This window comes from Ovis aries, chromosome 6 (assembly GCF_016772045.2).
Source record: "Ovis aries strain OAR_USU_Benz2616 breed Rambouillet chromosome 6, ARS-UI_Ramb_v3.0, whole genome shotgun sequence".
NCBI classification, from domain to species: domain Eukaryota; kingdom Metazoa; phylum Chordata; class Mammalia; order Artiodactyla; family Bovidae; genus Ovis; species Ovis aries.
In genome coordinates, this window is record NC_056059.1 from 36216691 (window position 1) to 36230299 (window position 13609).

The 13609-nt window shown below is 39.5% G+C and overlaps 1 protein-coding gene across 1 annotated transcript in view; it reads left to right on the forward strand.

Moving 5' to 3' along the window:
• The window catches only part of GPRIN3 (GPRIN family member 3), a 73769-nt gene extending 60598 nt beyond the window's left edge, over nucleotides 1–13171 (forward strand). The window contains exon 2 of the mRNA XM_012179685.5: nucleotides 2095–13171. Within this exon, the coding sequence (XP_012035075.2) occupies nucleotides 2210–4552 (2343 nt within the window). The 5' untranslated portion in view covers nucleotides 2095–2209 and the 3' untranslated portion in view covers nucleotides 4553–13171. The remainder of the gene's footprint in view (nucleotides 1–2094) is intronic.
• The last annotated feature ends 438 nt before the right edge of the window (nucleotides 13172–13609 follow it).

Genomic DNA, 13609 nt, shown 5'->3' on the forward strand with positions numbered 1-13609 from the left:
AGAGCCCTTAGAAATCATATAATTCATTTTGCCAATGAGTTAATTTGGGGTGCAGAAAGATTAAGAGATTCCCATGAGGTCATAGAACCTCTGAGTGATGGAAGTAATATTAAAACAGTCATCTGCTAATTTCTGAACTATTGCTTTGTCTTCATCACATAGTCAGGTTATTCTTTCTAAAAAAATGTTTATGCATAAACACACATGCATGAATTTTCATATATACTTTTAAAGACTCAGATATACTTGTTAACATCCAAAATTTTCCCACTTTTGGATACCTGCATCTCTTTTTCCCTATTTCTAAGTCACAAAACTCCATTTGCCACCTAATATGTCTCATTATGTATATTTTCGGAATTTATATAATTATACACAAACCTACACATAACACATATGTATGTAGAGTTTTAGGTCACTGTTTTACAGAAATGAAAATATATATTCTTTTATGTACCTTGCTTTTCTCATTCAACCATACCTTGGTGAAATTTCTCCCAAGTGAAAAGTTATAGCCTCATTAGCTATTTTAATGGTTGTATAATGCCCTACTGTAGAGCTATATCATGATTTATTCTGCCTCTCCACCTATTTAAGGAGACCAGTTTGAGTTTTTTGCCTCTACAAATAGTTCTTCAATAAACATGTATGCATGTGTTAGTCACTGAGTGGTGTCCAACTCTGTGATCTCATGGGCTGTGGCCCACCAGTCTCCTCTATCCACAGAATTTTACAGGCAAGAATACTAGAGTGGGTTGCCATTTCCTTCTCCAGGGGATCTTCCCAACCCAGGGATTGAACCTGGGTCTCCTCCATTGCAGGTGGATTCTTTACCATCTGAGCTACCAGGGAAAGCTTTTTTAATAAACATACTTGTATATTTATCTACATATGCTGGTATTTTATTTCTATTGATAGGTTCACTGAGTGAAGGACATGTGTATTTTTAGTTTTACAAGCTAAACTACTTTCCTAAGAAAGCTGCAACAATACACATTTGCACGTACAACTAATAGAAATATTTCCTTTCACAAGGTCTTCCCAGGCCATGGTGTTACAACATTTTTTAAAAGTTTTTGCAAGTGCAGTTGGTACAGAGTAAAATCTCATTGTGTATTTGCATTTCTTTGATTACAAATGAATTTGATCCATCTTTTCATCAGGTTGTTGGCTACTGGATTTCCTACCTTATAAACTGTGCTTCCATATCCATTTTTCCAATGGATTATTTTGTCTCCTTATAAGTTTTTAAGAACTTCTACTATATTTCAGATATTTTTACCTGTCCTCTAGGGTTGTAAACGCTTTTTTAAACCTATTGTATCTGTTTGTATCATCTTTTGCCATGCAAAAGTTTTGTCATTTTTTTTAGCCATCTGTGCTGATGTTTTCTCTCATAATTCTGGGTATATTTTCTGCCTGGCCAAAGAAACCTATCTACCTTGCTCCTAGATATATTTATGAGCCTATATTTTCTGAACAGAATTTTTTATTTAAATATTTATATTTTAAGCTTTAATCTCTCTAAGTCTATCTAAGATTTAGTTTTGGAATTGGTATAAGAGGGAGCTTTCTTTTCTTTCAGATGACTAAAGAGTTTTCCAGCCCCTTATAGTAAATAATCCATCCTTTTGTCACTAGATTGAAATGCCTCTTTTGTCATATATTAAATCCTCATTTTATATCTGGATCTATTTCAAGATAATCTAGTCTACATATCTGTTTGGGCTTATTTCTTATTTTAATACTTATTCATTTGATTACAGTTGCTTTATAGGATTTTCTGATATCTGGTAAATCAGATTACACCAATGACTTGAAGTAGTTATCAAGTGCATATGTAAGTATTAATATGTTAAAAGCCTATTTTCTAGACAGCAATGGGATGAAGCAGAAACTAACATATCAAGATAATCCTTGTCTAATTAAAATAATTTTTCCATAATCTTTCTTCCCAAGATCTGCATTTATATCAACAGTTATGGAAAGAAAAGATTTCCTGTGCTTGTGAAACCCTATACAAGTGACAAATTGGTATAGTTTCAACCCCCAGGTACTGTACTGTATTAATGGTACTGTTTCCTTGATTCACAGATTGGTCCTTCAGAGGAATCACCCCTGATTGCATCTTCACTTTGAGCTTCGGCTGCTTCCGTATAGAAGCGCTGTCCAGGTGCGAGCTCCAAGGTTTTTCCTGGAGAGAGATTCCATGGGGACTGTACCTGACCCTCTGAGATCAGCCAAAACATCCCTGATTGCAGCTTCTGGAGAAGAAGAGGGCCTGGGAGAGGTGCAGGCTGCCTCACCCCAGCCTCGACCAGAAGTCCTGTGTGAGAACACCAATGGCCTTTCCAGCACTCCTGCAGAGCCAGATCTCAGCCCCAGAACAGCTGCCAAGGCCCTGATGCAGGCCGGTGAGCATGTGCCCTCGCAGCCAGCCATGCCCTCTCCTGACATTGTCAGTGAGGTGGGGAAAGCATCTCCCACAGTCAACTCTCCTGGCAATACTCAGCTGTCAGGGGGCAGAGAGCCCACAGCACCAGCCCTGTGTTCTGCAGCAGGCAAGGATCTAAAATGTGCAGCATTTACAATGCCAGCCAGTCAACACATCCACCCGGTTGTTCCAGGTAACCAGCCCAATGCCAGCCCCCAAGCAGGGCCTGAAGATGCCCTGGTGAAATCACAGAGAACTGCAGATGGAGGGCAACCTGAGAAGTCAAGTTGTCCAGTGGGGGTCATCTGTGGCAAAGATCAAGTGCCCTGTGATTTTCCTTCTCAAGAAACAGTGCAGGGAATGGTGCAAACTGAAGATACCGCAGCCAGGGCGTCCAGTCCTACTTGCGCTACTGTAGGTGGACCCGACGCAGAAAGGCAGCAAGCTGTCTGCACTTCCCAGACAAGGTCCTGTGGCTCTCCAACAGGAGAAGATGGATGTTCAGGGAACAAACCGCCCTCTGCCGCCACCTCAGACACCCAGGCCATGACTTCGGTGATTCCTCAACCATCCCACCTCCCTAGCAACGGATCGATGTTTCCTCCAGATCCAGAGAAGGTGCCGCTGGCAGCACAGCCTCAAGTGTCAAGATTTAAAGAAGCAAGTACAATGACCAGCCAAGCTGAAAATGAGATCAAGAAAACCCCGCCCAGGGCTCAGCAAGATGCCGAGGTGCAGGCAGTGGCGAGTGTCGAGAGCAGATCGGCATCCACCAGCCCCAGCATCCTCGCTGCATTCTTAAAGGAAACCCCTGCTCCAGAGCGGTTCGAACAAGAACAGCTGCGTGTCATTTGCCACGGCAGTGCGAACCACACATTGGAGCTCTCTGAGAACACCCTAGCCCCCCGGGAGGCTGGTCAGTGCCGTGACCTCATGCCAGCGGTACACATCCAGACAGCTACAGCTGTTTCTGCAGCTTTCCAAGGAGAAAGTAAATCAGGGAGCCTACCGGGGGAGGTCCTTAAAACCTCAGCCATGAACACGTCATCCCGTGATGCTCAGGAGACGTGTAAAGAAGACGGGAAATCAGCGGGAATGACCCTAGCGGGGCAAGAGCTTTCCTTTAGACAGCTTTCGGGTACTAGTTCTAACTCCCTGAAAGCTGGCCCCAGTGACCAGATTTCTCTTAGCGCACGACGTCAAGTTGAAACAGGTCATGGATTAGGGAAATGTGAAACGAAGCCATCTGAGTTTGCAGTGGCAACCACCAGTGGCCACAAACCAGACCCCGACTGCAAACTCTCCGACTCCTGTGGCCCTGCCAGCAAAGCCGACCAGTCCAGGAGCTTGGATCTCACAAATCAAAGGGATGCAAGAGAGAAAAAGCTTGCGTCTCCTCAGATAATGAAAGAACAAGAATCTCCTTGCATCGATATCCTGGAGGTGAGGGCAAGGGCAGAAGCCAAAAGCCTACTGCTCAATCCTAAATCTCAAGAAAGTGGAGGCGTGGCATCAGGTCCCAGCCCTACACCCTCCCCAGTTAGAAGGAGCCAGGAGGGCACCGGGGAAGAAACCAGACAGACCAAGACAGCTGCCAGCCTAAGCCTGCCGTCGGATGCCATTGGGGACTCTAGTCCTGGCTCTGGCAAAAGGACCCCTTCTCGCTCCGTCAAAGCCAGCCCCCGCCGAGCCAGCCGAGTCAGCGAGTTCCTCAAGGAGCAGAAGTTAAACGTGACGGCTGCCGCCGCCCAGGTGGGACTCACTCCAGGAGAGAAGAAGAAGCAGCTGAGTGCCGAGTCCAAGCTCCAGTTAAAACAGTCCAAGCGTGTCCGGGACGTGGTGTGGGACGAGCAGGGCATGACCTGGGAGGTGTATGGCGCTTCCCTGGACCCGGAGTCCCTGGGCATTGCCATACAGAACCATTTACAAAGACAAATCAGAGAACACGAGAAGTTAATCAAAGCTCAAAGCGGCCAGAGCCGGAGGTCCATCTCCTCAGATACTTCTTCTAATAAAAAGCTCAAAGGCAGGCAGCACGGCGTTTTCCAGTCCATGCTGCAGAACTTTCGACGCCCCAGCTGCTGCATTCGTCCTGCTCCTTCTTCTGTGCTGGACTGAAAAGGAACGTGTCCAGAAGCCCTTGGATACTGCTACGGGCTTCAGAGGTGTCCATCGGTCTATGTCAGAGCTTACTTCATTTTTCTTCTGAGGGGCCAGGAAGAGAAAGCATTAACTCACAGAAATTGCTACTAACAATGGCGGGGTCCTTTGCTTGGGGCTCCATAAATAAAAAATATTGTTTCAATTTGAAAGGAAGTGAAGAAGTAAGCTTCACTGAAGGTTTACAACCTTAATTAAGAGGAAATAACACTGTTTTTTTTAATATGATGTTTTTAGAATAACATGCTCATTACACATGTGTCATTTTATATTACTGCCTCGATTTATCACACTATGGTATTTCCATTAAAACCCCTGCTTTATATTAAAAGTAGCAAAGACACTGTTAGCAAAAACCAGTTATACTTTGTAGCCCATTGCAATAAGAATGCTGATACCACACAAAATTTAAGTAGGTGATGAGAAATATCATGGAAAAACAATGGAAACAAATTTGACTCATTCCTCGGCTAGAGGATATAAATAAAAGTACTTACATGCATAAAATGCCAAATATGAAATAATATTTGTAAACATCTGCATATAACCCTTTTTATAAACCTTGTTATACCTGTTAATAAATGTAAGAAAGTTATATTAGGAAAAAAGTTAGCAAACCATTTGAATACTGCCCACATAAAACATGAATTTATGTATATACATTTTCCTGCACTAAGGGCAAGAGTCATCTCTGTGCTTAGATTAAATTCATATTTCCTTGCCCAAGAAGAAATACATGTGACTGAATTCTTGAAGAGAATTATCATATTATTGATAATACTGAATTTTATGTTGTTCAGCTGTCTCCAATAACATTCTGCTGAGAATGTTAAGGTTCTGGTAAGGAATTATAAATAGCCAATTACCAAACACTCCTTTTCTTGTGTTGAAAAAAAGAAAGTCTCCTGAGTAACAAAACAGCAGGTTTAACTGTGGCTCCTGTAAACAGGATGCAGTTTGTATTTTTGCTTTGATTTGGTTTGGTAGCTTCTAATAGAAAATGTAGTCAAATAGAAATGAGCTCCCTTGCTGCTTTTGTATGCAGACTGATATCTAATTGCGTAAGACTAATCTTTGGTAAAAAGGTAATCTCTTCAAGCCTATTAATTTTAAGAGAAATACCATCATATCTCATCCTTCCAACCCATTAAAAGAAACTGCCTTTACTAAAACATCATTTGAACTTTGGGTGAGCTTAGTCCACTTTCCCTTTTCACTTTCGTGCATTGGAAAAGGAAGTGGCAACCCACTCCAGTGTTCTTGCCTGGAGAAACCCAGGGACGGGGAAGCCTGGTGGGCTGCCGTCTATGGGGTCGCACAGAGTCGGACACGACTGAAGCCACTTAGCAGCAGCAGCAGCAGTCCTTGAGAACATAGGCACCTGTTTGAGCTGAGCCCTCACCCGTCTCCATAATGGAAGCGTGTCCTCGGGGCCCATGGGTGTTGTGCAGGGCACTGGCTGGGGTGACCACAGTGGCTTGAGTGGGGCTAGAGGGGAAGAGGGGAGTGAGCCCTGGAGGTTGTTGGTTTCTGCCTTGCATTTAGAGAATCACTGTTAGTGATGAAGGGGCATTGGCTCTTTCCTCTAAACTCACTGCCTTGATGAGCCAGGAAAGAATTGTCCAGCTGTGTGCTATCTCTCCAGAGATTTATAAATGCCATTTATGTAGTAAATGCAAAGTTTCTATTTTTTTTTTTAATTTGGATTCTCTTTTGCAGATTCTGAACATATTGCAGGAGGATATTATACCTCAACTTTAACACCACAAGCTACATCAGACATAAATTAGTCAATAGTCATCCATTTCTTTCAAAGTAATTGGACTGTCTATGAAGCGTACATAAGCAGACCACAGAGCCATTCTCAGAGTCAGAGCCAGAGAATGGCAATTACAGTTGTTAGGATTGAAACTTACAGTGAATTTTTTAAATAAAGCACATGTTTGTTTCTTACCAGTTGGTCTCTACTAAGAAGGCTATCTAAGTAGAAAAAATTAGCAGCCAAAATTATTATTAATGAATTGAGTCTAAAACTCTTTGGGCCTTAAATACCCATTGGCTTCGGTGTTCATGTCACTTCTGTAGGAGATGCCTTTGCCAGAGTTTAACCTCCCTCCTGTCTCACTCACTGGCTGTCTCCCTCACACGTGCTGTGTACACATAGAGAACACCCTCTGTACACAGTGGCAGCTGTCAACAGCACCCACTCCAGATGGGTGGGCCCAGGTCACCCTCTGCTCTGAACTGGCTAGAACAGGCTGTCCCTGCATTAAAATGGGAAAAAAGGAAGAATTTAGCATCTGGTAATAACATTAGTTTTCATGAGATTGGAGTAACCATGTGATTTATAAATAGTGAAAGGAAACAGAGGCCAAAGAGAGTTATAGACATTGTTGTTGCCACACATTAGAAGCAAATTAATAAAATTCAATAAATTAAAACTTAATGTGTGCTAGAGTCACTTTGGTTTTTCTGGGGACTAAAACTAACCTTTACTTCTTAATCTTCAGTTTTTTACTTTCGATCTTTACCACACTGTAAAGATTGTCACAAAATGTTACAAAAGCTTTCTTCTCACTTACTGAATCTTATGGAAGGAAAAGTCCTGGAAAAAACTGTCACAGAAATAGCTCATCAAATAGATTTTAGATAAGACAGGAGCCAATTCAAAACAGTGTTTCTGCATTATGATCCCCCAAAGAGTCTCAGGATAAAGCCGTGTTTTGAAAACACTCTTTCAGTTGGATCTATGACGCATACACATTCAAGACATCGTTTGTGATTCCTTCGGTTCACTCAACAGATGAAGTTGCAAAACAATTTACATGGCAGACTCTTCGAACTTGCTCTGCGATTCGTTACCTGCATGACACACACAGTGTTCAAAGCTGTTTTTGTCCTTATTTCTTTTAGTTATCTTTTGGTCCTTTTAAATGTATTTTAGTTGTTGAAATAAATGGAGGAAATACTTTATTAAGTAAATCAGTATAAGATATTTTTTAAACCAGCAGCGAAAAAGAGATGACTTAGGCCATCCGTATGTTTAACATGTGAAGATGTGTACCCAGTGAAAACTTTTAATTTAAATACCAATTTTTCTATTTTATGACTACAAGAAAAAAATGTGACCACTTCAACTGTTATGTATCTATTTGCCTTCAGTGTTTTTCTAATTATGTCTTTCTGGAGTATTACCCTGGATGCCACAGACCAGCTACTTTACATACACTGAAATCCTAATTAAGCTTTGTGTTTTGGGTCAGTAGCACATGTTAAACCTTTTGTTAGGTCACAGTGGACCAGAAGCCTTTTTTGTTTGCATCCAAAATTAAATATTTATAAAAAAAAGATTACTGTGTTTTCCTACCTTGACAAGTCAGCTATATTGAATATAATTTGATTTCTGATGATCTTTAATCTTTAGAATGGTCTAATATTTATTATTTTGGATATCAGTGTTCTCCGTGTTATAGGTTAAATATCATAACTGGAATAAACTGGACTGAATATGCATGTGTACCATATACCCTAGAGGTTGAATTTTGGAACCAAATTCTTAATAAGAGCTTGTCATCTTAAGAAAGAAGAAGAGGGAAACTGCTTTGGGTTGTATCTAAGAGTATTAAGGTTTTTATTGTTCTAGCTTATTCTGATAGTCTTCCTCTCATCTCTGGGATTTCCTATCATTTGGGAAATATCTGTATATACCACATGAAGACTAGACTATGATGTGACTTTAAGATTTGTTTACAGAGGACCTATATGAGTAGGCTGTTAATGTAAATTGTTTGGCCTCTGTTTTATCCTGTTTGTTACTGTTTTGCTTCCAAAATGTGAGAAACTGTCTTTTCTTCCTCCTACATATTGTGCAAGTGTTTAACAATTTGTCCATTTCTAGTGCCACATAATTTACCACAGCCCTTGTCTACTTTTTAAGAATCAGTATAAAGGAAAACAATACGTTAGGATAAGGTTTGCATATATATATATATATATGTATGTATGTGTGTGTGTTTTTACTGAATATCACAAATGTCACTTGTAGCCTTGTGTAGGCCTCTGCGTGTCTGATTTACTAATCATCTACAATGCTGCCATGGAGATGACGCTGTTTACTCTCTCCAGCTTTGTCCTAAGCGGTATTTGAGAAACGGAGCCTATGAACTTCCCTTTGTGATAAGAATGCAGTGAACTCAGCAGTATCTTGGATAAATAAACTGGCCATCTTGTCTGTATCCCTGTTCTGTCTACACAGTGAATCAGAAGTCTTGCCCTCCTCTGCCTCAGTGCTTGCTATTTTATATGCCCATCTGAGCATTTTCTTTTCTGTTAGCAATGTTCTTGGTTCTATGTGTGGCCCTTTGGGTTGAATCGCCAAAGGTGGGTCAGCTGCTGCCACCTGGCAAATACCAGGTGACGTGCCAGATCTCCTGTCCAACTTTGTGACTTTATCCTTCTTAATGAAATTCTGAAGCCAGCTGAGTAATTTATGAATGTCATTGTATAGCTACATGGGCTGAAGCATATCTACAGAATTTTAGACATTATTTTTGGCAAAAGGGGAAAAATTAGTCTTGTAAAGACTGAAACAGATTTCCATGAACTTTACCCTACTGTTGGAAAAAAATGAATTCTCCTTGGCTACAGAAATAAACTCGATTTGCAATGACCAAGGACATAAATGAAGATGGTCTGAAGTGGAAAAATTCTGTCTCACAAATCAGTGACATCTACCAGAGTTCATTACAGCTACTTTTAACTGTGAACATTCACCAGCTAAACTACTCACTTGCCACAACCAAATAACCTCTCTCAAAGTAAATCCAGTACATTGGTATATATGTGTAGATAGAAATAAACAAAACAAAACAAAAAAACCCTGAAAAATTACTGTTGGCTGTTAGGTAAATCAAGGTGATAATCAAAAGGACATTTAAATAATGGCAAGCCTTGGTGAAATGACCGTGAAGGCCAGAATGGTGCAACAAGGTGTTATTCCCAAGTTTGGTGTGTTTTTCTAAGACCCAGATATCTCAGCTATTCATCCTGAGAATAAAGACTGTTGATAACGAAATTAAAGTCAAGCAATAAAGTGCCAAAAAGAGGCAGTTATACCACCAAGTGCATCTATTATGGGCACACCATTATATATTTATGGTTTGCTCTATGAAGACTGAGCATAACCCACGGGATAAAATAAGCAAAGGCATAATTTCTGCTTTCTTGCTGGAAAAACTTCTGTAGGAGCTCCATAAAGAGGTACAGCACTAGTGAACACTAGATCATATGGTTAACAGCTGTGTTTTAACATGAGTCAAGACCAAAGGAATCACCAAGAGTCTTGCTAGCTTAAAATTCAAGACGGCTTCAACCAGAAACGTGGTTGAAATGGAAGGTTAAATGTATAGTAATTACTCTCCCTGGACACTAGCCTATAAGAAATCAATTCAGTTAATTTTGCCTGGAAGATGACCAGATTTAGCTATGAAAAAAATGGGTTCTCAAATGAGGAAGCTAAAACGTGAATACTCATATCAAAAGCGGCCGGACATAATGCCTTACAGAATATGATGTTGTAGATGGGCGTTTCTAAATACTAATTCTTCACCAAGTATTCTTTTGGGTTCAAGCTCGAAATCAACTGGCTGGAATAAAGATCACATATTTCCGACTCAAGTGACTTAGCAGCAGCAGCAGCATTTTACACTTTAGAAAAAGGTACTGATGATCAACCAGCATGATGATAGTTGTGATAACAAATACCCTAAAGATTTAAGTGTGTTAGAGAAAACTGAGTGGGGAAGAAACACTAACTTCTTTCTCGATCTTTTAAGATATGGGAGGCCATCCGCTTATTTTGGAGTGAAAAAGATAGCTTGCTTTTTGACCTTGCTGCTAGCATTACTCTTTGTTCCTTTAAAAATTAAATTATTTTTAAGCAAAACTTTAGAGAAGTTAAACATTTTTTTATGGTTCCTATTGTTTTTGTGTTATGTATAGAGCAAACTATGAAATGAGCAGAAGGGGCTTACCCATTTAGACTTCTTAGCATTTATTTAACCACATCTTTGAGTAAATTATTTTGTAAAATGTTTTCCATCATTTCTGATGTTGGTAACTTGGGAGATTACAGTATTATTCTCACACTCCCCATTCCCTAGAGGGTTGGAGAGACTAAGTCTTGTTTTCAAGGGCATCTGGAAATACCTTTCCCAGGTATTTGAGAAAGGTCATCAGGGCCTGAAAACCCAAGAAGGAAATATACTAACAATTACTAAACTTCTAAATGTATTTATCTCTGCTTTACTAACATGTAAACACTATATTGTGCATTACCCTGTAGCTGGTTGTGGTACATCAGTATATTTTGTAAGTATGTACAGTCTGTGAGCAGTTGGTTTTCTATTTTTATGTGTAGGAAAAAAAAAAAAAAACACGCTGCATCCCATTTCAAGGCCAAGTTCTGTCATCAGGTAGGCACATGGCCGAAAGTGAATAAAACCAACAAAAGTGTGCATGTGTGTTAGGTGACAGAATTTGTCCTTTCGCTTTTGAAGGTCAGAAAGGGCTGTTGTTTTCTTCTTTTAATCATCTCCCAGAGTAGATAACATAATTATCACAAAGGCTGAATGCAGTCATCAGTAGATTGGCCTATTACCAAATATGCCAGGGCTAATTCCCCATGCCATTAGTCACAGGTAAGGTCAATTCTTTGACCACTGGGTTGATTTACATTCCTCACACATCTTCTCTGTGTTGTGTGATTAGGATGTACATACTATGGGTGTGATTGTGTACATACCTTGTATGAATTATCTAAATTCTCAAAGCAGTGGAAAGCAGGAAGAAGCAACAGTCGTTCAAAAGCCTCAAAAGGGCTCATCAATGTGTATTTTCATTTTCTACACATAAAAATGTATACATAACTGTAAATAGCTTACCCACCTATATATGCACACATAAATGCATTTTATTCATCCTGGTACATTTAAATCAATCACAAATTAAAACAACTAATTGAAAGTTGCATCTTTTCGTGACTGTTCAGTTTCACACGGATTGATAGCAGATTAGATGCTCCTTATTTAATGGTGTCACTCCCTCGCAGCACATTTGGCGCTTAGGAAAGCCCAGCCCCACTGAGTCCCGAAAATCTAGGTGATCTTTTACTTGAGACACAGACAGGTACGTGAGCAGCTTCAAAGGTTTAGTGCTGTTCTTTAAGTACCTAATTTCATGTCTGGAAATGGCAAACACTGGGGAAAACCTATTATGCTCCATAGACTCGTTTTGTGTGTTTAGTGGCGTGTTTATTTGCACAGGCTCAGAAAAGCTCTACATTGTAGAGCTGTATCCCGAGATTTCAAAAGAGATATGATCACTCTACATGAAACATGCTTGCAGGCATTCTTCTCTTGAGATCGGCAAAACAATGTTTAGCAACACCAAAGAAAAGTCAAAGAGTAAAGATCTTATTTTTAAAAGTTACAAATGATACTGGTAGAATAACAGGATGTTAGCAATTGGGATTTCCTTAAAATGGACTCAAATAAATGACTGTTATTGACAATTGGTGACACTGTGTGGACTAGATAACAAGATTAGAGTCATTAGCCAGCAAATGTCAATACTGGACAAGAGTAGTCAATTTATCACAATGCCAGTCAGTGAATCGATGTTGTTTTAGTTTCTCTCATTTCTTCAAAAAGGAGGTACTCTATTAGACATTGAAAAGTCTGATCTGGTCCTTAAACCTAATACGATTTGATCCTGATATTTTGACACTAATAATTATGTTGGCTGGATATTAGGTTGAAGTTATGAAAAGAAATGCAAGAATTGCCATCAACAGAAACTTCTGTGTGGCAAAGTACAAATATAACCACTTCTCAGTAGAAAGTCAATTATACCATTTCATAGGTACTCATATTTTAAAGACTGAATGTGCCATCTTTATATCTTAGATTAAAAAAGGATAAACACCATAAAAACACAATTACAACTACACCTAGCTGTGTTTTTTAACTACCAAAAATAGATGTTATAAAAGCATACATGAAATCTTGATGTCAATATTTACTGTTGCTTAAAAGATAAATTTATGTAATTATTCTGGAAGTCATGTATTAAGTGCCAACCAGAAAAATTATAGATGTCAATATAAGAATCATTTATGTGTGTACTCAGTGGAGAAAGACCAAAAGTGTAGTATGATGTTAAATCACTGGAGAAACAGTAATAAAGTGAAATTCCATTTATGAATCTAAAGTTATGTCTTTTCATGGTGCCTATAGACAAAGGTCATTAAATTGCTTAAAGAAAGTCCCCATCCTCTGTAAATTGACCTATCAGTAAAATTTCATTACCTAGGAAAAAAGATGGAGTGTTATGATTTACATGAGGATAGATCAAGATTTTGAAATTACCTGCACATCCACCCTCATTTTGGATTTGAGTTTTGAATGGATGAATGAATGAAATTCAACTGATGACTTAGTTTTATCCTTAAAAAAATGTCAAATATGATTTTGTTGCTTTTTTTCACTTTCCATAATAAACGTAATATAGATTAAGAGATACAGTCTTTGTTTTTTGTTATTATTGCTTCTGCCATTGCTGGCAAAGTTGTTCCTTAGCCCTAGGATGTTTAGGATCAACTGATTTTCAGTGTGACACGCTTCTGCAGTAAAGCTGAAAGTATTTACACGGAAAGTATCAATTCCATTAATTAAAATAGAATTCCCATGCCTGCAGCTTATCCGAGACAGTGGTTTTTCCTGCTCAGCATGGCACAGTGGTATGTGTATACATGGCCATGTGGCTGTCCATGTGTGAACTTTTTCTCAGTGAGAGGTGATGAGAGGTTGATGTTCATGGAAATATAGGAGGAGGTAGAGTGCAGGGTACATCTGCTCTTATGGAAGCATAGAAACCTATATTCAAGCTTATACTGTCTCATGCCTCTGCCCATGCCCACCCTGGTGTGTTGCTGTGGGGTTTCAGTTTTTCTGCCCG